This window comes from Ambystoma mexicanum, chromosome 8, assembly GCF_040938575.1.
Source record: "Ambystoma mexicanum isolate Mex_15411 chromosome 8, UKY_AmexF1_1, whole genome shotgun sequence".
Taxonomy (NCBI): domain Eukaryota; kingdom Metazoa; phylum Chordata; class Amphibia; order Caudata; family Ambystomatidae; genus Ambystoma; species Ambystoma mexicanum.
The window spans coordinates 1,428,456,555-1,428,481,279 of record NC_090929.1 but is presented as its reverse complement, the minus strand read 5'-3'; the positions used below and the strand labels follow the sequence as shown (position 1 = coordinate 1,428,481,279).

Sequence of the window (24,725 nt, the reverse complement as noted above, 5' to 3'; positions counted from 1 at the left end):
CGTCTTCTCTCATTATCATCCTGATCATGGGTCTAGGGTTTTCACTTTTATATAGCCAGGCCAAGATCCTCCCAGGTTTATCCCCTCCTGCATGCTGTCTCTCTATATTTTTTGTAGTTGAGGTTACACTGTCTCTCCCAGTGCCCAGCACACTTTTACACTTTTGCTGCAGCTGGAGTATCCCTTCAGCGTCTTCTCTAGTATTATTTCCTCCCTTTTGTGCCCTTTCCAATCCACTCTCCGCTTCCCGCAGGTCAGCCAGGATTCCTCCCTGCAGCCCTTTGGATTTTGATATAGATACTCCCCTCATCACTACCTTGAAGGCCTCCCACAGTGTGCCCGATGATTCCACGCTGCCAGTATTTGTCTCAAAGTAATTCACAATCTCCTCCGTCATATCCTCCCTAAAAAGGGGGTCCTTAAGTGCTTCCACTCTGAGGTGCCATGTCAGAATCCTCGCCCTCAGGGGATGATATTGCCATCGGAGGATCAAAGGCGAGTGGTCCGAGAGGACCCTCGCTCTGTATTCAAAGTATGTGGTCTCTGCCACTATCTCAGGTGTGCCAAAAACAATCTAACCTTGTATGTCATTGCTGCGGGGCAGAATAATGCGAATAATGCCTCTGTAGGGGGTGTCGCGCTCTCCATAGATCTTCAAACCCAAAGTCATTTAGTAGTGTTTGCAGCGCTTTAGCAGCAGGGGTAGGTCTATCTGTTCTCCCGTCTGATCTGGCCATTTTAGGGTTCAGTACACAGTTGAAGTCCCCTTCCGAGATCACCCCACTCCCCGCACACTTGCTGAGGCGATTACACAATGTTTTAAAATATGCCGCCGTATTCTGGTTCGGGGCGTACGTGTTCACCACACTTATCTCTCTATTTTCCACCAATCCCCGCATAATAACCATCCTCCCATCCGCCTCAACCAGCATCTGTAGCAGCTGAAATGGGATGTGTGGTGCCACCCAGATAATCACTCCCCTGGCATATGCCGAATATGGCGAACCCACCACAGTCCCCTTCCATTTCTTCCCAACCATCTCCAACTTGTCTCATGTCAAATGCATCTCTTCAAGTAGAGCTATGTCTATTTTTTGCCTACGTAGGTATAGCATGACCTTATTCCTCTTCAAGTAACTATTGAGCCCCCTGACGTTCCAGGTAACTACTTTAAGATCCTCCATGGTGTGGCAAAAATCCCTCTCCTCACCTGTTTGGTCCAAATCCATTTGCATGAATCGTCTGTATAGGCTCGTACCCCAACTTAAACTCCCCACTAAAAACACAGCAAACCCCCCAACCTCCCAACCGCCCACCTCCCAATCCCCTCCCAACAACACCCTCCCCAGCTGATGCCCAGCTCCATCCCTGCATCTCAGACACCCCCGCATCTAGCCCTTTCTGGCAATGGCCCGTACTCGCGGCTCAGCAGGGTCAGGCCGTCCTAGTGGATTTCTAACTACTAACTTCTGGGGCGTAGGTTGCCTCTACACTGCTGCTCCTATTCACCACATCTAGTGCTTCCCAGTCAACTTATGCTTTTTATTATCTAAATTCAAGTCCAGCAGGATTGATAAGTCTGAAAGTGACATAATACAATTCTAATGTTCAAACATAACTCAACGGGGGCTCCCCTCCGCTTAAAACCCCAGTGGTCCTACTACATCCCCCTCACTTATCGTGCTTCATGTGATCTTGTTCCTCATCTCGATCCGGACAGCCCTTCAGATCCAGCCACGCCGCCGTGTCCTCTGGGGTCTAAAAAAAGAAGGCTTTACTTTTGTGAAAAACTTTTGAAACACTTAACTTCGCAGGGTACAGAAGCATGTACTTGATCCCAGCCGCGCGCAGTCTCCTCTTGACTGCCACATAGCTGTATCTCTGCCTTTGCACCAACATCGTGTAGTCAGGATACGCTGTGATGTTAGTAGATGCCCTTTCTATCGTCCCACCTTTACGGAAGTATTCCAAGATTTTTTCTTGGTCTTTATAGTTCAATATTTTCGCAATTATCGCCCGAGGAGGGGCCCCGGGCCGTGGTTTTCTCATCAGGGCCCTATGTGCTCGTTCGACAGTGAATCCTTGCAAGAGCTTGTCCGCCCCCATCTCTTGCAGGATCATATTTTCCACATAGTCCGTGGGGTCCTGGCCCTCCTCCCGCTCAGGCAAGCCGACCACTCGAATGTTATTCCGTCTCGCCCTCCCTTCCGCTTCCTCTGCTCGGTTCTCTAGATTAGCCACCTGCTGCTTTAGTATGTGGACCTCCTTCACATTATTTGTACTGGCTTCTGTATTGGTTTTCACCACACTCTCCAGTCCACTTGTTCTTTCCGCCAGCGCCCTGAAGTCTTGTCGCAGCAGGGTAACTTCTATTCCCACAGCATCAATCTTTTTCTCGAGGGCCGTTCGTAGGTCCGCCATTGCTATGCCCCATGTGTTCCTCAGCTCTGTTATTGCTGCTAGGACCTGTTTATTTTCTTCCCCTGAGCACTGTCTGCGGAGACTGTCGCTGAACCTAGTACCAGGGCAGTAGGAGTTTGAGGCGTCTTGGCAAAGGCATCCATTGTGGGTTGTTTACTTTTGGCCCCAAGTCCTTTAACTGACATAATGCAGCCTGCGTGTCCGGTATTGGTCCCCCGATGTCGTACCAGCTAGCTGCTGTATATCGCAGCATGCGCTGCTCCCCGATTTCAAGTGGGTTGCATTCTCCCACATACCTTCACCGTCTGTGGCAGATTATACTTTCAGGTCACCTCCTGTGTCACCACCTGCACCTCAGCCTACTCGGGTATCCAGCTCACCCTGGTGCGTATTTAGCACATCTTCACACTCTCCGATGTCCACAGCACTGCTGCAGGGATGTCGGATTCTCCCTCTTCGCTGTGCGTCACTGCCCAGGGGGGCTATACTCGATCTTGTCCCCTTCTCTGGGAGAGCCTGTTTCTGCCCACCACCAGAGGGGGAGGGGAGCTCGTGACCCCTCTCCTCACTCCCCCTGTTATGAGTGTTCGTCCACTTCCTCAACTGGCTTGTCTCAAGTCTGTGCAGAGGTGCAGGCCGCCCTCTACAGCAACAGTGGCGCAGAGTTACCGGGGTCTGGCTGCTTCCGTTTAATGGCCTTATGATGTGCAGGGTCCCCTCCATCTTATATCCTCTAATGATACGCAACCAGCCCGCAATGAAGCGGCACAGGAAGAGCTAGCACAGGAAAGCACAACCCGGCTCTCTACCTGTGCCATGTTGCACTTAGGGGCATGTCAGTGAGGCTACATATCTTTGCCCCTTAATTAATGATTAGGTCCTTATCTCCATAGGCTGTGTGCTTACCGTGCACAGCACTCAGCTTACTGCCATAGACCACAAGCCTCCTCCAATCCACCAGCTCTGCGGGCGTTACTGTCAGTAGCCGCACACGCCTCGTGCGTGTGTGCGCTGCGGGTTCTGCTGCTGGGATGGACCCGGCAGCTATTAATAATCCTAGGGGGCCGGGTCTGTATCTCCGCGAACAGCGGCCGGCCACAACGCGCTCCTTGCCGCACTGCCTCATTTCACCTGGCCATCACTCTCCCTGTGGTATCGCTTGCTTCGTTTTCTGTGCCTGCGGTCGGCTTATCACTTACACAGCTTCCGCACGTCCTTTCTCCACGATAATCGATCACCGCTCCAGCAGCCCATCTTGCTCACGCGCCTGTTGCTTTCACAGGTCCCTTTGTTCTGCAGCAGCCACCATCTTGGTATTATACGCTGCAATCCGTGATACAAAGTGTCAGATCTCCCGTTCTCCTGGGCTGACTCGCTCGTGGGTGGATGCGCCCTTTAGCAGTCACCTTCATACGTCTATACTGTCATTTTCGTGCTGCAGTCTGTCGTCTGGTAGCCCAAGCTACTAAGAATCGATCGCCGGATCACGGAGCATGATGGAGTCACAGCCTACTCCATGGCTGCGAGGCCACGCCCCCCTGTAAATTCAGTTTATGAAGAATCGTTGGTGCGAACACAGTGTGCGTTACGGTCTGAGTTACGCCAAGAGAATGGAAATGGTGAATATAATGTAAGTTTGATTTTCGACGATTGTATACCCAAACGAGCATTAACTTATTATTATCTGAACATTATTTCTGGGTTACATGCTATTAGTTTGTTCTGTGTGGCATATTGCAATGAAACACAAGTACAACCTGTGTGTGTAGTGGTCTTTTTAACATGCTTATGGGGAGTGCAGCATTGAGGTGCATGTAGACCACCACTCTGTTCCCCCAGGTTCAACGCTAATATTTCATAACAATGTCATGTATGACCATCTCGAATTGTGTACCACTTTCCACGTTTTCTCTCTGTTGAGATCGTTTCATGTCTGTGCTAATCGTTAGTTTAAACTCTATGCCGAATGAATAAGTCAATAGATAAATTGTAATAAAGATCGGCTAGTGAGACACATTTCTGTTATGTTTTCGAAACAGGTACATCCTGCCATTCTGTGATTGTCATAGATTCCAGATGCCAACTGACAGGTTTTTTAACCGTCAGCTGCATATAGTTGTGAACAACTGGATCACAGTGACTCTTTTTTGAGACGATCGCCAAGGCTGTACTAGCGATTAGGAGCAACATAACATCCTTTACGGTGGGCTAGCCCCAAGTTAATGCTGAAGCATCGGAATTCACTGTGCGACCCAAGCGTTTCTTTTACCAAAAACGAACACCTTGTGTACGCAAAAAGAACAACACGTTCCTCACTATAAACATTTTGGATCGCGAGCGAAGAAACAAAATTTGCAATTTGATTGAATATGGCAATAGTCGGATGTTCTCGGAGCGTTTATTGTGAAATAAAAGTACTTTACAAATTGTACAGTGTTGTTGTTTCCTTTAAAAGTACGGTTTAATATTACGAATGGTGACATGCTGTGTTGCGATTCGACATGTGTTGATTTTCGGGTTCTGCGTCACGTAGGTGATTATGGGCGCGTTTGGCTACACTGACGAGGAACGTCACAGAGAAAGGTGGAGAATATCACTAGGTTTGGTGATGTGAGGCTCAAGGGCGGGGCATATGATTTAGTGACAGGGCAGTTTACCTTAGGCTGATGCAGCAATGGATAAGATTAGCACAAGATGGCCGCGCCTTGCTGCCAGATTTTGCATGTTTATAAAAGAGGAAAAGTGAGGTAAGGTGCATTGGAAATGTTTGTGCGAGATCAACGTATGTATAAAAATACATGCCCGAACCCTCGGGACAATAATATTTATTGAGCATTGCACTTGTCAAATTTATCAAATAATCTCTGGGGAGTTGAGGGGTGATGAGGATGGGATGGGATATTTCTGACCTGATTTCGAATGAGTTTACAAGGTTTGGTGGGATTTTGTGCAGAGGGGGCAAAATTAGAAGGGGGGTGCTAAAATAATGTAAAGGCTTATAAATGATATGTCATTTGATGAATCTACACTTCTTTTGGCAAACTGATAATAGATCTAGATATAAATGTTTTTACGAAGTTTGGTGGGATTCTGTGAAGAGGGGGCAAAATTTGAGGGGGGTCTCAAAATAATGTAAAGGCTTATAAATGTGGTGCCATTTGAGACATGTACAAAAGGTTTGCAAAAAGATTATAGATCTAGCTATAAAAGTTTTCGTAAAGTCTGAATGTATTTTGTGAAGTGGGGGTAGCTTATATGATGATTGTATGTGCATTCATTTGACACTTTTGAAAAAATTAAACGTGGGTGGATTTTCAGCAAACATGCGTAAGGTGTATTGGCAAGGATCTACAAGCATGATTTTGCAAATGTGGCAGGGTTTTATTATTTGACAGTTAAAAAAAAAATAACGGTATAGCTTTAGTGACTGAGGGGTAGCCTGTGGCCATGGGCAGTGGCCAGAATGTCCGGTTCAAGGTCATGATCCGGACAATCTGGCTACTGGCCATGACCAGAAGGGACAAAACATAGGATTAAAGTGGCCATGTCCACCTGGGACTGGCTTTGTGGTAAAGTTATTCGAAATTAGGATAGATTTGAAAAGGTAGAAAAATGTGCTTGTGGTAATATGGTCAAAGGGTTTTCTTTTTGCCTTCTGCAGGCTGCCACGGAAAGCGAAGATGGGTCCTGTATGGAACCCCTGCCTTCCCTTTCCATGGTGACCATCTTGGAAAAGGATTTTCCTTCCTAAACCGGGACGCCACAGGCGTCCTGATGTAGGACGAACAATCCTCTTTTTCTAGTACCACGGGTTCCCGCTTTGGGAACCTAGGCTGCTAATGGCGTTCATCCCCCATTTCAGGGGCTGGAATGGGGGGATAATGGTCCAGAGACCTCGTTATCCACCCTCGCTTTGCTTGGGCTGATAACTTGGGCTGCTGGGCCGGTATCCACCGTTCCAGTCCCTGGAAGGGAGGATGAACGCCCCAATATTCCCATTAGTATAACACAAAATGCAAATGGAAATGTTGGAAAATCTTATTGAGTCTATGTACTTTACTGAGAAATATAAAGTAGATGGAGACTATGCAGTTTTTTTTAGTTGTATTTTTTAACTGTGAAAAGTGGTTCGTAAAGGAACATTTATTTTGTTCTTAGATGGATTTTTGTTGGCAGGAGAACTTAGAACGAAAGGTGGGGAGAGAAATGAGGGAAGAGGTACCAAGCACTAATATGGAGGGGCAGGTGGACACGGGAAAAAGTTGCGCGTGTGTTATTTCTAAGGTAGGGGGCAGTGTTTCTCATGCTCCTTGATTAGAGCAGTGGTGGTGTCTCTTGGGGAGGAGGGATGGCCTTAGCTGATGCCATTTTAAGATAAATAGCAGTTTTGCTAAAAGTATGTACTGTGTACTAGATCATTAATGGATGAGTAGGAATAGGTGTTGGAGCTGTGCAAGGGAAATTTTGAAGTTGAAAGTTCCTAGATCAGTAGAAAATGCGGTTCCAAACTGTCTGCGAAGCACAGATCTTATTGTGAAGTGCATATGGGTTCTCGGACACGTCATCATGGCGCACGCCAGCATATGGTCATGTGGCACTCTCCGGAAGGTCTGCAATGAAGTCAGATGTTCGTAGACATTATGGTTAAGTTGCCCTACTAAAAACCTATGAAATTCAGTGAAGAAACGTTGTTAAAGGGTGTTAGGCCGAAACCTGTGCAGTTGCCTTAGGGACCACTGCAAAAGGCTTAAAACTACAGGTGTTGGCAGAAAAACCCAATTAGTAGCAGTCTGTACCACCCAGATTTACCTGGTAGCTCTGGCTGAGCAGCCAGATTTCTCTCAAGAAGAGTTAGACAGTATGTAGAGTATACAAGGTAGGTACCAAAATAAAGTAGCACAAGCAAACACTGACCAGAGCTTTGGTATCAAAGTATATAATTATTTATTTAAAGACACACTTATAGAAACACTCCAGCACTATTATTGTAAGCAAGTTCAAAACACAGTCACTATTAATATATATACATCCCTTATTCCTTATTGGAGAAGTCTTCGTTAACACCACTTATTTTCAGACAAAGGTGAGCGCTTAACTAAAGATGGCACTCCAATAAGTTATCAAAAAAGGGAGGGAAAAGGCAGAAATTAGAAAAGCACACAACACTAATACTTAAGAAGCACCCAGCAAGGCAGGAAAGTCAAAGTCTACTTGTGAGCAAAAAGTTCAGAGGCCAGGCTCCCTCTTAGAGAGAGAACACCAATGCGCCCAAGATCACACAGTTTAAGAGGTTTGAAAAAGTCTTGCAGGGAGTTCACAAAGGAATTAGTTCAGCTCAGAAAAGTTCAGTTAGCCAGCCCAGGGTGAGCCCAGATGGTAAGTCGAGGATTTAATAGACACCCCGTACAGACCGTTGCAAGGGAGGCTAGGCGGGCACAGTACCTTCAAGATGGAGAGGATCCTCCAGCGGGGGCAGTTCCTGGCAGCGGGTGCAAGTCGCGGCATCGTCCAGAGGAAGAGAAGATCTCGACGTGGAGGAAAGCTGAAGGTCGTTGCACTGCCAGGGAAGAAACCAGCAGCAGAGTTCTCCGGTTAAAAGGTACTACCCTTTTATTTGCGGTAGTGGTAAATCGTGGTATCCCAGTTGCCGGGGTGCTTGGCACAGGCAAGGCGGCCACGAGATGATCCGGGAAGGCGAAAAGGCGGGCAAACTTGTTAACCCCACCAGTCAAAGGAAGAAGACTCCTCGGAATGAAGATCTCCTCTGTCGTCGGGAAAAGTGGTGAGACGGTTCAGCAGGGCTCCACCGGTGGGGTCGTCGTTGCAGGTCGGCTCAGCTTCTCCCTTTTCGGATTCTTTGGTCCTGTGGCGACTTCTGAAGTTCCAGTCCCCAAAGCCCTGCTTTTATGCAGAAAACCCCCATTCATCAGTCCTAGCTGTCACTCAAACATGCTAAGTGGTGAGCCGGGCAGCTCACCACTGGACCAATCACACAAGAGGCAACTCAGTCCAGGGTGCCTAAACTCCCCTCCCACACATCCTGTAGATCCAGACAGAGTGGCACCACTTTTGGAGGCTTCTGTGGAGAAGCCCGCCAGAAAGTGGAACAAAGGGCTCGACTTGGGTTGGAGTTACAGAGGCGAACACAAACGCCATTTTAAAACCGAGTTCCGGCAAAAAGACCCAACCGCGGAATAAATATTAAATAAATAACCCAGCGGTATCTTTAACATTGCACCAAAAAGTGGTGCGTTTAAAATGAATAGGAAAATCCCATAGAAAATATTCCAGAGGAATATTTTGCGTGGTAACCACTGCCACCAGCCAGAAACTCGACAAGGGGGGACTGCACAGTGCTCCCTCGAAAAAGAGACCCAGGGGCAATCTAATTACCCCTACCAGTACTTCCACAATATGATGGTTTGTACTGGTTATGTTCCCAATTTAAGACTAGTAAAGTCAATGGTGACTTTACATGCCCTGGGAGAGAGTAGTCAGTCCCAGGGTATGGAGTCTATGTTTGGGGGTCACTATGACACCCCTGTGTTACTGCACTGAGGGTGCTGTGTAACACTTACCAAAAATCACATGAAACCGTATGGAGTAAAAGACCCCATAGCCCATAAAACACATTACTAAGTCAAAGGATATCTCAAATCATGTCTAAGAGTGGTTGAAAAAGAGTCTCACTCTAAGTAGGAGAAAAAAATAAACCCCAAAAATCCAGCAAAGCTGCTGGGGGACTCCGTAGGTTTGGGAAATTAGCCTCAACAAAGAATTCTCCCTAACAAAGGGATGTTATAGTTCCAAGTAAAACCGAAAACCCCCCGAAATGTGCCAGTTATGGTAAGCTAAGCAACCATAACTCGCGCCACCACCGTGCGCACTGCTAAGACTAACACCCATGACATCAATGATGACATCACAAATGTCATTGATGACATCACTGATGACATCACATGCCTGGCTCACTCTTTTTTCCTTTACTAATATATCTAGGCCAGTAACAGTCAGTAGTACTATATTTGTAGACTTGGAAGATTAGTAAGGTTATCAACACTGTCTTATAGTTCTGTTGCTTTTTTGTTTTTGTCACTGTACTTTCCCTGGATATGCTCATATTTGTACACATTGCACTTACACTACTTTCCTTAGGGTCTAGTGACAATATGATATGTGATAGTTATAGATAGGGAAGTAGTAGCTTTGAAGCAGAGCAATCATTTCTGTGCATGAAAATAATCAGTTAGGTTATGAACTCTTTCTGGTTCTACTGCTGCTTTGTTTGCGTACTTCACTCTCCCTTTATATACTCATATTTGTATGTGTTGTTCTGTCTTTGTGTTTTGTATGTAATAATGAAATTATGTAGTAAGTGGCTTTAGTAAGTGGGTTTTATTAGATACTTATTACAGGTTGCACAGTACGCAAAACTCTAATAAGAAAGCATTTATCATTTCACTATTCAACATGGGAAGATTATGAATATTGCACCTCCATCATGTATGCTGCACACAATGCTTATGTTTATACATGAGTAGCTAACTATGCTTATACTTCAAATATGTTCTTACAATAATTCACTTAGGGTCCACTGACAGCGTATAAAACTTCATAATATAATGCTATTTATATCAATGCACTACATAGCTCATGATATTTATTCCAATGATCCTTCACACTTTGTCAATGTTATAATAAGAATCCTTTGTACAGACTTTTCATGAAAAGTAAATGAACATGTGATGTCATCAGTGATGTCATCAATGACATATGTGATGTCATCTTTGATGTCCTGGGTGTTAGTCTTAGCAGTGCACGGTGGTGGCGCGAGTTATGGTTGCTTATCTTACCTTAACTGGCGAATTTCAGGGGGTTTTCGGTTTTACTTGGAACCATAATGTCCCTTTAACAAAGTATTTTTCACTGAATTTCATAGGTTTGTAGTAGCACAACTTAACCAGAACGTCCCCTTAACAAGGTTTTTTTTAATATTACATGGACGCGGTAGCGTCCATGTAATTATGGTTAAGTTGGTGTTTCCATAGGAAGAGCATTTTTTGGGTGGCTTATAACTTCGCTCCCTCTGGACGAATCCTCACCAAACTTTGCAAAAAAAGTATATGGCCCACTCTGAATTTGGAGTTTGGAGAGGTTTGGTCCCGGGGGGGGGGCAAAGTTATAGGGGGGTCCCAAAACTTTTGTTTTTTCCCATAGACATAATGGGAAAAAACTTTGCGCACGCCTACAGCCCAAACCGCTGGACGGATTTACACCAAATGTTCGCTCCGCGGACAGCGCCCCGACTGACCAAGCGGCGTGCGTGATGTCCGCGGACATGCAACGTGTTTGCTGATTGGACGGCGTGGTGCGTGAAGCGCGTCAGATTTTTTGTGGCGCCCGCCATCTTGCATTCGCCGACGAGCGCGGACAGCACGGTGGTACTTGGATTAAAAATTGTATTTAGTGGAGTGTGTTGGTGTGTACGAGTGTTTGGGGAGGGTGGGGGAGTATGAGATAGGTTCAATGTTCTGTTTTTTTATGTGCTAGACGCTTTTGTTGTGTTCGATTTGTCTGCGGACAACACGGCTGTTCTGAAATTTTCTATATAAACTAAATGGTGGGGTGTTCCGAAGACGCAGTATGTGTCCGTTTTGTTCGTAAGCAAGCTAAAATTGAGCTAAGAACACTCGCTGTGTCCTTAAATGTTGGTACATAAACAAAATGAGGGTGTCCTGAGGACGCTGTCCGTATTGTACTCTGGCAAGTTGAATGTGTTCTAAGAACACTCGCGGTGCTGAAATGTTTGCAATTAAACAAAATGGGGGTGTTCTGAGAACGCTGTTCGTATTGTTCGTTGTCAGGTTGAAAGTGTTCTAAGAACCCTTCTTATGTCTGCTGAAATTACTATTTCCTATGGGCCTTACCTGACTTTGTCCACTAAAACAATAAATCAGGCTGCTGTGCGCCGACATTATGTAATAATCCTATCACTTGCCCGATCGACCTGGCTGACCTGTTTTTGTGTCACTAAATCATATCTCCCGCCCCTAAGCCTGACATTCTCAAAGCATTCATATTCCCCGCCTCTCTCTGTGACGTTACAGGGTGCGTAGCCAAACGCGCCCAGTCGTCTCCAGTCCTACGCGACTTTACACAGAACCCGGAAAACAACACACATCTCACAACACAGCACGCCACAATTCGGAATATGAAACTGTGATTTAAAAGCAAACAGCAAGATTGTACATTTCGTAAAGTACATTTATTTGACATCAAATGTTCAGAGAATATTCAGCGATTTGCATTTGTCTTTGCTGTCGATCCGCAAAAGTTAATCTTGACTCACGCGCTGTTCCTTTGCGCTACACAGGGTGTTGGTTTATGATAAAAGAAGCACTATGGTCGCACTGATAATCGGAAGGCTGTTCCAAAGACGAGGCATTATGGATTATAAAATACTAGCATATTAAAAATGGCAGTACACGTTTAAGAAGCGACAACAGAACAACCTAATCATTGTGGGGGTTATTTAAATACTAGTGCATTTGCATGTGAATGTATGCATATGGATGTAATGAGTTTGCATCTGTGCATTCGCGACTTTCATTACAAAAAAAAGGGGTGGGCTCAATGAGAGGCTATAACAACCATGTTCCTTTGCATTACACAGGGTGTTGGTTTATGATAAAAGGAGGACTGTGGTCGCACTGATAATCGGAAGGCTGTTCCAACAACGAGGCATTGGACCACCATAACGGTTGGTATGTTGCTTCTATCCGCTAGTACTGCGTAAGGGCATATTGGTCCTTGGCGATTGTCCCATAAAATGGTGAGGGTCATGAAGTTGTTTACTAGGAGCTGCACCTGGCAGTTAAAAAATGCGTCGGCCGGGGTCTGAAAATCGTGGCATTGACAGTAGGGAAGGATGTACCTGTTTTAAAAACATAAATTCGTCTCACGAGCCGATCTTCATTAAAAATATTCATTTTATTTATTAGGGCATCAAACTATTTGCTAGCGAGGATAGTGCAACAGAGTATGTTAACTTATTCCCACTAACCCACCCTCTCTCCTGTGCCTTGTTCAGAGCAGTCTGAGCGCCAGCGGACCACTTCGGCGGTGATAGTGCGCGGTACAAAACAATATGCCACATTGAACGAACAAGTACAACTTAACTGGGCTTTAACGCCACGCTATTGTTATTATATTCCGGTATAAAATAATTTAAAGGGTTACTTACATTATATTGGCATTTTCCATTGTCTACGCATAATGCAGTCCCTAAATACGACTCCGTCTGTGCCAACGATCTTTCTCATAGTGATATAATATATAAAAGCGGTTTCGTTTCAGAAATTTCATCCTTATCGTCTTACGTTTTTGCACCCCCCCTTCAAAAGAAGTCTTTTGGCACGATCCCCGTCTGTCAAGGTCAAAAAACAATAGAACCTTATAGTGCGAGTCGTGGGCCACTCCGGCCCGCGAGCAAAAAAGGGAAGCAGCTGACCTTCACTGTGAACGAGCATAAATTCTTACTTTGCAACATTCTGTGTAAAGCCATCCCTGAGAAATTGCTTTTTACACTCCATCTTTGTATATCGTCTGCGTGCCAATAAAAAAAGTTTGTTAAAGGGAGTTTATGGTTAACTTGCGCTACTAAAAACCTATGAAAGTCAATAAAAAAACTTTGTTAACGGGACGTTATGGTTAAGTATGGTTAAGTTGCGCTAATAAAAACCTATGAAATTCAGTAAAAAAACATTGTTAAAGGGACGTTATGGTTCAAAGTAAAACCGAAAAAACCCCCCTGAAATTAGGCAGTTATGGTAAGATAAGCAACCATAACTCGCGCCACTGTACACTGCTAACACTAACACCCAGGACATCAAAGACCGGTATGTTAACTTACCACCCTGACTGCGATTCTTTGAGAGACCACTGCAGGTGTTCCGGCATCTGTTGCAGACACAATCTTCTGGGCTTCGTCTAGTTGAGGAAAGATGAAGACTATCGGGGCAAACCACCTCAGGACAACTCGCAGGACTGGAGTGTTGCAACGGGAGTCCCTGCGGTCAGGTGGTGACAGGCCATCTTCAGGTGGTGAACAAAGGAGAAGCCCCAGAACAGCTTCCCCTGGAGTGAGACGTCTGCAAATGCAGGAGTAGGAGATGTGTGGCATAAGCTTTAGATCTGCAAATTTCCAAGGCTCTGCTCGCAGCAACAACTGCTGCAGCATGGTAGAGGTGGAGAGAACTGGTCAGTCCATACAGTGGTCCAGATACACTTCCAAAGGCTCAGAAGGCACGGATCCTGAAGCAGGGGTTACATTTGGTTGTTCTCCCCAGTCCAGGGGTCGAAGCACCAGCAAAGGCCTTTTTGAGATCAGAACAGAGGAGCAGGGCTTCTCCGGGTGTTAAGATGTATTTCTAGAATCGGGTCTGGTGGGCAGATTTTAGGCGGCCACCCTATTTATAGTGAACAGGGAACTCTGAGAAGTTTGCCCAAGCCCAATTAAGGTAAGTAGATGAGTAGTCAAGGCATAATCTCAGGAGAGCATGAGTGGAGCCAGGGGCCCTCAATGAGTCCACACAGTATGGTAGAGGATAATTTGATTTAGACAAGAAGTATACAAGCTACAGCTATTTATTATAGGCCTTCTGAACACACAGCAAAAATAATCTAACACAATACTCCGATGCAAATATATGTATTTACCATACGTTCATAAACACACCAAATAACTTATTCAGCAAAGTAGGTAAGTAAATAAATGCAATAAATGATGTAACCAGATGACAAGTTCATAACCCAACTTAATCAGTCCAAACCCTGAGAATAATGCCCAAAAGTCACAGAAGCTACAATGTTTCTCCCTCAGAATGGTGCCTCTGCAGGTAAGTGGTAATTTAAGTGGTATGTTATTTGTGATAGTGATAGTTCAAAGAAGGTCAAAAACGTTACTAAAGGTAAGTAAATATTTTCTTATATTTCAGGTTACTCTACCCAGGTTTGACAACGAAAAGGTGTGTGGAATTTAATGTAGGAGACAAAGGGACTTATTCCCAACGTGATCCTATGGAAGACAGGAGTGATGGGGAGGCACTTTGTGGATCATTTATTGGTCACTGGGGGCTCATTGATCTAGTGTTGGTTCCAGTGAGAGGTGCCCAGGAGTTGCAGGTTTGAGGACTCTTCCGGTTGGGTGCAGCTGCAAGATGAAACCTCTGCTGATGAAGAAATGAAAGAAATACAGATGCAGACCTCTTCATGACACTTCACAGGTTCGAGAAAGAAGAGTTCCATTGGCGGTCTCTGCACACAGGCAACGGCGTCCCAGTCGCGGTCACAGAAGCTTCGCCAGCTGCCCCAGTACAGGATCCATGGATTATGGGATGCAGCAAAATGTGGCACAAGCTGGCGACCACCAAAGTTCTTGAACGCGAACCGGCAACGCTTCTGGTGAGGTAGCCCACAAGAGAACTGGTCAGTTCACCGGGCAGTTCAGGGACACTGCCGAAGGCTCATAAGGGCAGGGTCCTCGAGAAGGCATCGAGATTAGTTGGCCCCAATAGTCCATGGGCTAACACATCGGTCAGGATCTTCACAGATCAGATAATTAAACAGGGCCTCAATGGGCTGGACACAGGAAGGGATGCTGGGCCACTTCAGGAATCGTCTTGGGATCTTCAGCCAGCTGTTCGAGCGATTCTTGGCTTCAATGATGATCTGCAGAAATGGCTGCAGAGGTCCTCTTCTTATCCAAAATCCTACTTGGAAGCAAGTCCAAGTCCAAGCCCACTAATGATAAGGATTTGTATCATTCAAACAGCCAGTAGTTGTCCAATCAGGGACAACTACTGGTTTCACATTTGCCCAACATCTGGACTTTCTGGCAGCATGGCTGTATATTGGGACTAGACGGTGCCACCCAGTTACTTGGTTAGTGCGTCACACACACAAATAGCCTGCTTGAGGCTTGCCCGGGCAAGTGCATGACTTTATAAGGGATGCCCACAGAACTGGCAAGCCAGGAAGAAGGACAAACAACAATATGGCCAAAGAAGCAAGCGAAAATCGTGCAGCACAGCCAATTTAGAGTACAAGCCAAACACAGTAAACACAAATGTGCACACTAAAAAGAATGCAAACATTGTAACAATGTCATTAGGCACATATACAAGTAACCAGAAATCTCAGGGTACAATGCTAGGGTGATCAGTTTCCCCATAACAATGAGCAAAAGGCAAGTGAAGCGAAGTTGAAGGCTTTACTGCCCTTCAAAAAGATTAAAAACAGAGCAATAAGAACAGGGGTCCATAGAAATGATGGAGGGAAAGCTGCAAAAATAGAAATCTTTTCCAACACCAGGACAACAATGGATTCGATGCAGGTCAGCTACAGGGGCCGTCTTCGGGTTGTCATTGGGCTGGGTCTCCTTCGTAGACATCTTGGTTCCAATGATGATCTGCCAAACAGTCACAGAAGTCCTCCTTTAATCCGATTCAGGCTGGGAAAAAGCCCACCAATGGTAAGGATCTGCACCAAACAGCCAGTGGCTATCCAACCAGGAATGGTCCACCGGTCACCACATCAGCCCAGCAACAGGATTTCTGGAACCAGTTATGTGGATTGGGACTAGACGGCCCAGCCCCCTTCTTTGGCGCATGCATGCGCACTCACGCTCACACTCATTTGGCCCGCAAAAGCCACAGCTTTCCCAGGGAAGGGATTTCCATATAAGGCATTTCTTGACCAGCGAAGGCAAGAAGAAGGCCAAAGAACAATATGGAAAAAGGACAAGCTAAAAACCTCGTGGCATAGCCCTCTTAGGGTGCCAGCTATCTTTAGTAGCCATTAGCGATAAATCCAAAAGTGCACTGGTAAAATAACACAACAAATAAATCTCACAGCTGCCACCAGCTTGTCTTGGGCACATTCTAAAAGTAAGCCAAAAGCCATTATGTAAAAAAATATATGGAAAAGTATCATAAATGCACTTCACTGTAAGGTGATGTGTGAAGTTCTAACAATACAAGAATTCATAAAAAGAGAGTCTCGGTACTGACAATCTTAGGGATTAGTCAGACCCCCCCCTAAGAATGAGCAAAAGAGGCAAGTGAAGGCTTTTTCTACCTCCAGAAAGTCAGGGCAGGGTTTAAAACAAGCAAAAAGAACGGGTGTTCCAAAGAAATCGATGGAGGGAAAGGTGCACAAAGAAAGTCTTCCCTAAAAAGTGTAGTAGTGGAAATGAGCAGTAGTAGAGGGTGGAGGTGTGTAGTAGTGGGAGGAGGGGTGCACTAGCAGGAGGTGTGTAGGAGTAGTAGTCAGGGGAGGAGTAGTAGTAGAGTGAGAGGAGGAGTGGTAGGAGTGTTAACATCAAAGTGTGGAGGCAGGAGACAGATGTGAACATTGGAGGGACAGAGGATTGTTGGGAGGATTTACAGGAGAGGAGGTAGGTAGAGAAGCAAGTGTACAGGGACAGTGAACATGAATTAATTAGGCAGACCCTACAATGTAAATGCAAGACACTCTCCCAACCCTGTTACAACACTAACCCGGAGCTCGTGTAAGGTCCCCTCAGGAACTTCCTTCTTACGTAAGAAGGAAGTTCCTGAGTGAGCCTTACACAGATCAACATCAAAGTCCTTTAGATCACCATCGTAGCTCTGTTTTAGAATTTAGCATACCATGGGCATAACAAGCTATAGCACTAACTCGGGGATAAGGAATACTGGGCATGGGAGGGGTTCGGGGGTGTATAAGATGAGTGAGAGAACCATCCTTGAGATTTTTGTGCGTCATCTGTGACACTGGGAAAGAAAAAAAGGACTTGTTTGAGGCCAACTTAAATGTTGAGTTGAACTATGGCAGCTGGCGGATTATTGGAGCTGGGACTATTGGCCGAGCTAGTACCCACATTGTGCAGTCTAGTCTCCTCTGTGAATTATGATGGAACAACATTGCATACCTGTTCTCTGGGCCGCTGGTATGTAAGGAAATGCAAAGATAATACATTATAACAGGCTTTGGTACCACACAGGTCATCGTTCTAGACATAGAAGAGAATTGTGTGGTCCGGAAAACCAACATCTGATACAATTTTTTACATCAATTTTTCTTGAAAAGGCATCAAAATATGCACATACAGCTCTGCCACCATATACCTTCTGGTAAGTGTGATTCAATGACAGTTTTATTACAACACGGCTACTGTAGAACTAAAGAAAGGATTGTCTTGACACAGAACTGCAGCACACCGACTTTAAAAAGTTGAGAGGTGAGCACACTTACCATGGTGGGACTGGAGGTCAGGGCAAGGAGTTTGTTGATCATGGTTTCAATGTGCAAAGTCATTATATGAGCGGAATCCAAAATGAGAGGCTCTAAACAAGTCAAGGTGGAAAGTTGGACTACTTGATCAGGGCATGATAAGGCTTCCAGCAAAAGAGAGAAGAGCTGAAAAAGAAAATGGGGAAAGGAGGAAAAGCAGTTATTACACAATGCCACAGAGTAGGCTAAGGTTTACCACAAACTATCCAGCCTGTAATGTTTTCAGACATTTAAAGTGACACTAAACCAAATCCCAGACATGGGTATTATTCTGTGCAGTTAAGAAGATGTTATTTACTAATCCAGATACATGAGAATTATCAGTTACACATCCTTCAATTGTTACTGAAATAACCTAAGCTCCTAAAGCTCAGAGCTAGGTTTCAGTACAATTCCTTTATTACAGCTTCAGTCATTTACATCAAGATTTCACAGGGATAACCACTGGCTCCCATCATCCCATTCTCTCTTGCATCACCAGCTTCTAGATTCATCCCAAGCACTATATAACACTTTCTTACTCATCCACCCCTTTTATATGCATAAAAGCACCATCACAAAAGATGCCCCCTTCAAAGAAGCTAGGTTTAATGGAGCATGATAAATCTGATCACCTGCTGTAGGGGTGTGATGCCTATTAATTTGCAGTTGTCCGAGATGGTGATACTGTGCAGGCTGTAATGGACCAGTGCTCGCAATGTATTCACAAGCTTTGCAAACCACCCTCCCCCATATTTTTGTTATACACACACACTCGCTCCAGAAAGACAGGCAAAGGGTCTATTGTATACAGGTTCGACCTGCACCATGCTACAGTATATCTTGTTCAAGTGCCATCCACTAAATACTAAAAGGTCATGTGACCTTGTACAAAGATTAAAAGAAATTATGTGTAGTCTCACCGAGGGGAGCTCCGTCATGAGAACCTGCTTCGGCAATGAATTCAGGACGTGCGACAAGGCCTTCAAGTAGTTTGATTTGTTATCTATTGGGTATTTAAAAAAACACATTAGAAAACGTACAAACACAACAAACACCTTGATCTGGAAAGTCAAACTTTCTATTGCAATGGTCCTAAACATAATAATCATAAAATCAAGTAATTATTTAGCCTCAATTTTCCAAACATGGATTACAGATAATGCAGTAATCTAATTTAACACATACATTCACAACACTGAAAAAATGAATGTCGTATGAATGGTATACAGTGATAAAGTCGCCTGGGAAAAAGTCGCCAGGGGGGAACATTTCCCCAAATTTGCACTCCCACGAAAATCAAACACTATCACCAAATATTCTACGACTGGAGTTAGAATAGTAATTCATACCCGTCCCAGAATGTGTCGGAGAAGACTTTTAGGGGATCAGGGAGAAGAAAAAAAAATAATCTATCCAGTGACATTCCCAGGGGACATTTTCACATACAACGGTATTAATTAGTAGGCCGTGCAAGTTGGAAAATGTGAGTAAACTCAAAGACTTGGCCTATATACTTGCCAAGCGCGGAATTGCCATGGGTTGGAAAGCACACAATAGACCAGAGGTATAAGTTTGGTGGTACGACCTTCAGAAATGGGTAGAAGCGGAAACGGTTGTGTGGAGCGAAGCAGTCAGCAGAGGGGGGGGGGGGTGAAGAAGCGGAAACACTGATGGCCTGGAGGCACTTAGTGGCCACACTGTCTAGGTCTGCCCAGACCTGCCTAGAAGATGTTTCCTCCGGGGGTGTGGAGGGGAGGGTAACCCCAGATGGAACGATGGAAGATGGTGAGGCGGAGTAGGCTCGAGATAGGGGGGAGGGTTACGGGAAGACGGTGGACATATCATGATACTGTAAATAATGCTTGAAACTATGATCAATGTTCACTGTTTTTTTTTTGGTTTGTTAAAATCAATAAAAATAGTTTAAAAAAAAAATTAATTAGTACCATGAGGCGTAATGGTTGCTCAGATCTTTAGACAGGTGTCGCAAATTATTCACCAACCAGGCCCATGGCTTTAACCAGCAATTCTTCGACAATCACTTGCTGGAAAGTCAGCAGTGGGGAGAAAAGACCTGAAGGTGAAGTTAGAGGCCCATGTAAAGCAAGGGCACTTAAGGCAGACTTGGTGGCTCCATTACCATCGATATATTATCATCACTACTAGATTACCAGTTTGACAAAGTATATCCCCAGTTTTTCCCATGTCGGTATAATCCTAGTTTTACTAGGGTATATTTCGAGTTTCTTAAATCCCAGCATGTTACTAATTTGGCAATCCTGGCATTTTCTCTATGTTGCACATTATATTTGTGAACAAAGAAACACAAAATCACAGACACACTACTACCCTAAACTGCAGCACATTGATGCTGTTAACACAAGGAAAACGATTTTGTGTTTCTAACATTTCTAAGTGATTTTATAATGTCGATTTAAATATGTACACTAATATGTGAATTTCGTGGCAAACCACAACAAAGGTTGAGTTTGTTGTACACACACAATTTAGCTGTTGTCCCAAAAAATGTTTGATGCTCTGTGTTGTAAATATTGCTGTCTGTATTTCTGGTTAAATACCTTTTGATGTCATATTTCGTAATAGTCCATTTATAGTTTGACTTACACAACTCTAATATAAAAAAAATAGATTTGTCTCACTAATAGAATATTGAAGAGTGAACCATTCTTTATCCATGCAGAGGTTGACAAGATTTGGGAGATTTGTTTGAGCAAAGTGTCCTTGGACCTATTCAATTGTATTCTTTGTTTTCTAGTTAACCCTCCTGGCTAGAATAGGCTCCAAACCAGGAGCCCAATCTTTTGAATCTACATTATATTTGTGTACACAAAAATCCAGTGTGCTTCCATCGTAAATAATCAAAGTATAGTCACATTTTCCCCCATTCCAGTGTACTCCCTTTTTACTTTGTAAAATATTGGACTTATTCTACTGTGCTATATGTGCTATTATACAATCCTAATTTGCTCTAGTAAACACACACTTGTTATACACTTTCAGTATAGTTCCAGTTGCAGAATTTCAGCATATGTTAAGTCTGCCCGATCCCAAAAAACTCCCAAATTGCAGATCACAATCTGGCCCTAATGTGGCATTGGCAATTTTTATAATGGCTGTCTATTCCCAGGTTACCCAACCCAATATACTTCCAGTCTGATAACCAGAGCTCGCGCAGTGCAATCACTGTTTAGCCCCAGTATACTTTCAGGTGACAACGCCCATATACTTGATTTGACTACCTCAATACAGTTGCACAATTGCATTATATTCCCAGTTTGAAAATACAAATGGGCACCCAGTTTTCATAAACCCAGTTTCACAATGTCAGCATATTGCAAGTTTGACAAAGCTAGCATACCGCCTTGCTTCGATTGCCACCTATTTGGCTGACTGCACAGTCTACATCTACTGTAACTAGTACATCTTCGGCCACCTCCATCTTGGTAGGTGCCCCACCTTCTCATACTCCCCAGTCAATCAAAGAATGTTGGTGTGGTGGGGGTACCACATCCACCCCTGCTGCCTCACCGCTCTGCACTCCCCTCTGTAATAAGGTTGAGTGGTCTGTACAAAGGATAGTGCAACTGCATAAAGTTCAAAACCAAGGCATTAAAGGGGTGTTTCACAATGAATGGGGCACAGCTATAAGTGGGTCAGAATGGCAATTTCTGATTGCTTCAATTTCATTGGGTAAAATGTTAATGGCTTAAAAAATCTCTCAATCCCTTTGGAGTCGCTTATTATCTTGTGCCAGAGGAGGGTTTCCTGGCAGTGAACAGATGGGCTGCAACTTTAGAGGCTGTCCTCTCTATAGTGGCTGAGTCTTCTGTTAGTTGCATGGCTTCCATTTCTCCTTGTAGGTAAGCCAGAGGTCCATAGTGCCTACAGGATCCACGAACAGCAAAGCAGTTTAGAGGTTTGACAGGCTAGGGTCTGGGCTCCCGACCATCTCCCTGCCCAGCAGTCCAGGTCCTAAATCCCTTCTACCTACCACCCTGATGTGGGCTTGTTCCGATGAGACCCCAATTCTGGCTTCTCTCCTCCTTTCTCACTCTATTCTAGCTTGCAGCCTCCAGGCTTTACCGCTAGGTTGTTCCTTCTCCCACATACACATCAGCATTGGGCATATGCCTTCCCCTATGTTCTCATTTAGACTTCCCCCAGACATCTTTCTCTTCAGCTCGTAAACTCGTCACCTCCTGCATGGATATTATTTCCATCTCTTCCTCTGCATGTCTCTTGATCACATCCTTCTTAGTTCTTACGCTATTCTTCCTCCTCAAACTCCTTTGCTGCTCCTAAGTTTCTGTAATATCAACCACTCTCCTCTGCTCTTATCACCTCCTCTCCCTAACCTTTATTCTCACCACCACGTCCTTTGTTCTGCCTTTCACCTCAAACCTCCTATCTGTGTCCAGCTTCTCCTTCCTATAGCTGGCTGCAAACTAGCTTCGACTCCTCCAAACACACACAAACAGTCTCCTCTCCGGTGGTCAGGGAAAAGCAGACGCTTTCTGATCCTGGCCTTGGGGATGGTGTTCTGCAGAAGGGGAAAGGGCCCAGGGGAATAAGAGGACTCTGTTGGGTGAGACACAGTATTTGTCTTCCTCTAGGGAAGACATCCCCTCAATGCAAAGTCTATAATGGCTTGTTGTCCGAACAATCCTTCTGCTCCCCAAGTTGAACATCTTAATATAGGTGAAACATTCATAAACCAGACATCGGGAGAAGTGAAAACCCTTCTAAATCCATGGTGACTTGTAGAACTAAACTCCTCTAACTCCCAAAGATACAGTGAAAAGGAGTCTGAATAATAACTTTATTTCTCTATCAAATCAAGTCTTGTTGTTGATCCTTTGATATTCCTTTAGAGAATATTAGTGTGAACAGAAATTAACTTGAGATAAAAAAATCAAGATAGAAAAACAGATTTTTGCATTAGGGACTTCAAGTCCCATTATTTACCGAAGTACTGGGACGAAGAAGAGGGCTGAAGAGGTACAAAACTTCAGAGTACAGCATGTGAATGGGAATGACCCACACCTGAGGGAGATTGGGGGGGCCTAAAAGGCCATTAGTGAGACTAGGGAGCAGAGTTGCAGTCGTAGGTCTGGAGTTTCGAACTCTCCACGTTGCAGCAGAAGCAGATACTGGAGGAGGAAGACTATGCTGGGACAACTGTCGAGCAGCGAGCAGTAGTCAGTCCTGAGTGTTTTTGCCTCCAGAAGCCCACTCCCCAAGGCTATCTCTGGTGGCAGGCGAGCACCAGAGAGCTCCCGGAAGCAAAGGAAGCTCTATGGGCAAGTGGCACGGGCAGCGGCAGACTGCAACTAGCAGATTGCTGTATCACGAGTAGTTGCTGAAGAGAAGGACCTGTGAGCAGTGAGGGAAACAGACGCACAAGCCTTAGCCGGTGAATTCAACAAGTGTGTGTAACACCCAAGCACTCAGTGACCGTTCGCATGCTCAGTGAAGGTGGTTTCAGTATGAAAAGCAGTTGCGTATGAGTGAACATGAAAACGAAGGCAATTCTGAATACCAAACTGGCCGAAAACAGTAAGCTCAAATGACTGTGATTAAGTATTTGCGTTTATTTAAAACCCAGCAACAGTACAAGGCAATATTTCTAGAACTGAATGCATCATAGGAACCTTTGATGGGAGCTACAATTTAAAGAGAGGAAGTCTGTTGGCACTATTTATGTTGCGAACAGAGGAGGAGAATTATTGTCCTGGAGTGATCAGGCAGAATTGAAAATCAGACTCGATGAGTCATCCAGAACAGGTGCTGTCAGTGAAGAGTGCGGGTGATGTGGAAAACACCACCAATAAGTTAGGGTGTTTGAGAAGATTTGTGCACAAGGTTAGATTGAAGAAGGGTGCAGTGCCCAAGATAGCAAAATTACACACCATACCTATGGCTTTAAGGGAGGATGTAGAAAATTAATTGAGGAGAATGGAAAGAGACGGGCTGATTGAGAGGATAGATGCATCAGAATGGGTTAGTGTAACGCTCACCTGATTCTCGCAGAGGCGCCGGTCTTGACTGGGCGACTACCGTATCTTCAAAAGTGATGTGTAGCATCCGGTTGGCTCTTTGGGCTGGACCTCTGTGCACTGTATGCCTGACTCGAAGAGTAAGTTATTGGGGTGTCCCTATCTCTTTCCTTTTCTCCTCTCCTGTAGAACCCCAAAGGTTAACGCTCTCACCTTAGGTAAGTGAACGCCGAGCTCTCCATCTGCATCGGGGCAGGGTGCTGTAACCAGTTTCTTCACTGGATAGGTAGCGCAGGCCTCTTGACTTCAGGGGACTGCTGTCCGTCATTTACTTCACGAACGGTGAGTTCCGAATATTTCAAATGTCTTTAAAAGTCTTTTGTAATGCTGTCTCTTATTTTGCAGGGTTCCGGCGATGGCGGTTGACTGGCTGAAGTGAGTTGAGGATGGACCCGTATGCGGAATAGAAGCACCTGGAAGCGCGTAAGTAAGCGCTTGTTGCTTGCTTCACGATGCGCACTAACTGTCCTTTTATTTTGCAGGTACCAGTTCGGAGCTGCTGAAGGATGCCGGAATGCCCACCGAGTTCGGCGTGGATGGAGTAATGGCACCTGAGTATTTAACGTTACCCAATGTCTTTAAACGCACCTTCTTTTGTCTTACAGATGCGGGATGCAGCGCCGAAGGCCTCCGGAGCGTGCAAAGAGTTGGTAAGCTTTTGTCTTTCAGGTGCCGGAATGCAGTGCGATGACCTCCGGAGCGCGTGAAGAGTAGGTAAGCCTTTGTCTTTCAGATGCAGGAATGCTGCGCGAGGCGTTGATGACAGCCGATGGACCAGGTAAGAGATGCGCTGTCACTGAAGACCGTAGTGCTAACCTGTTCTTTCTTGTCTTTATAGATGTTGCTGAAGACTGGATTCAGGATGGTAAGCCTTTTTCCTTTAGGCCCAGGATCAGATGCAGAAGACACGAT

The 24,725-nt window shown here is 45.0% G+C and overlaps 1 protein-coding gene across 2 annotated transcripts in view; it reads right to left on the bottom strand.

Annotated features, from left to right (window-relative positions):
• Positions 1 to 24,725, bottom strand: part of MMS19 (MMS19 homolog, cytosolic iron-sulfur assembly component) — a 1,998,114-nt gene that overhangs the window by 266,535 nt on the left and 1,706,854 nt on the right. For both annotated transcript variants that reach the window (XM_069611573.1, XM_069611574.1), the window contains exons 27-28: positions 18,657 to 18,739; positions 17,716 to 17,880 (exon numbers count right to left, since the gene is read on the bottom strand). In XM_069611573.1, coding sequence (XP_069467674.1) covers positions 17,716 to 17,880; positions 18,657 to 18,739 — 248 coding nt within the window. The remainder of the gene's footprint in view (positions 1 to 17,715; positions 17,881 to 18,656; positions 18,740 to 24,725) is intronic.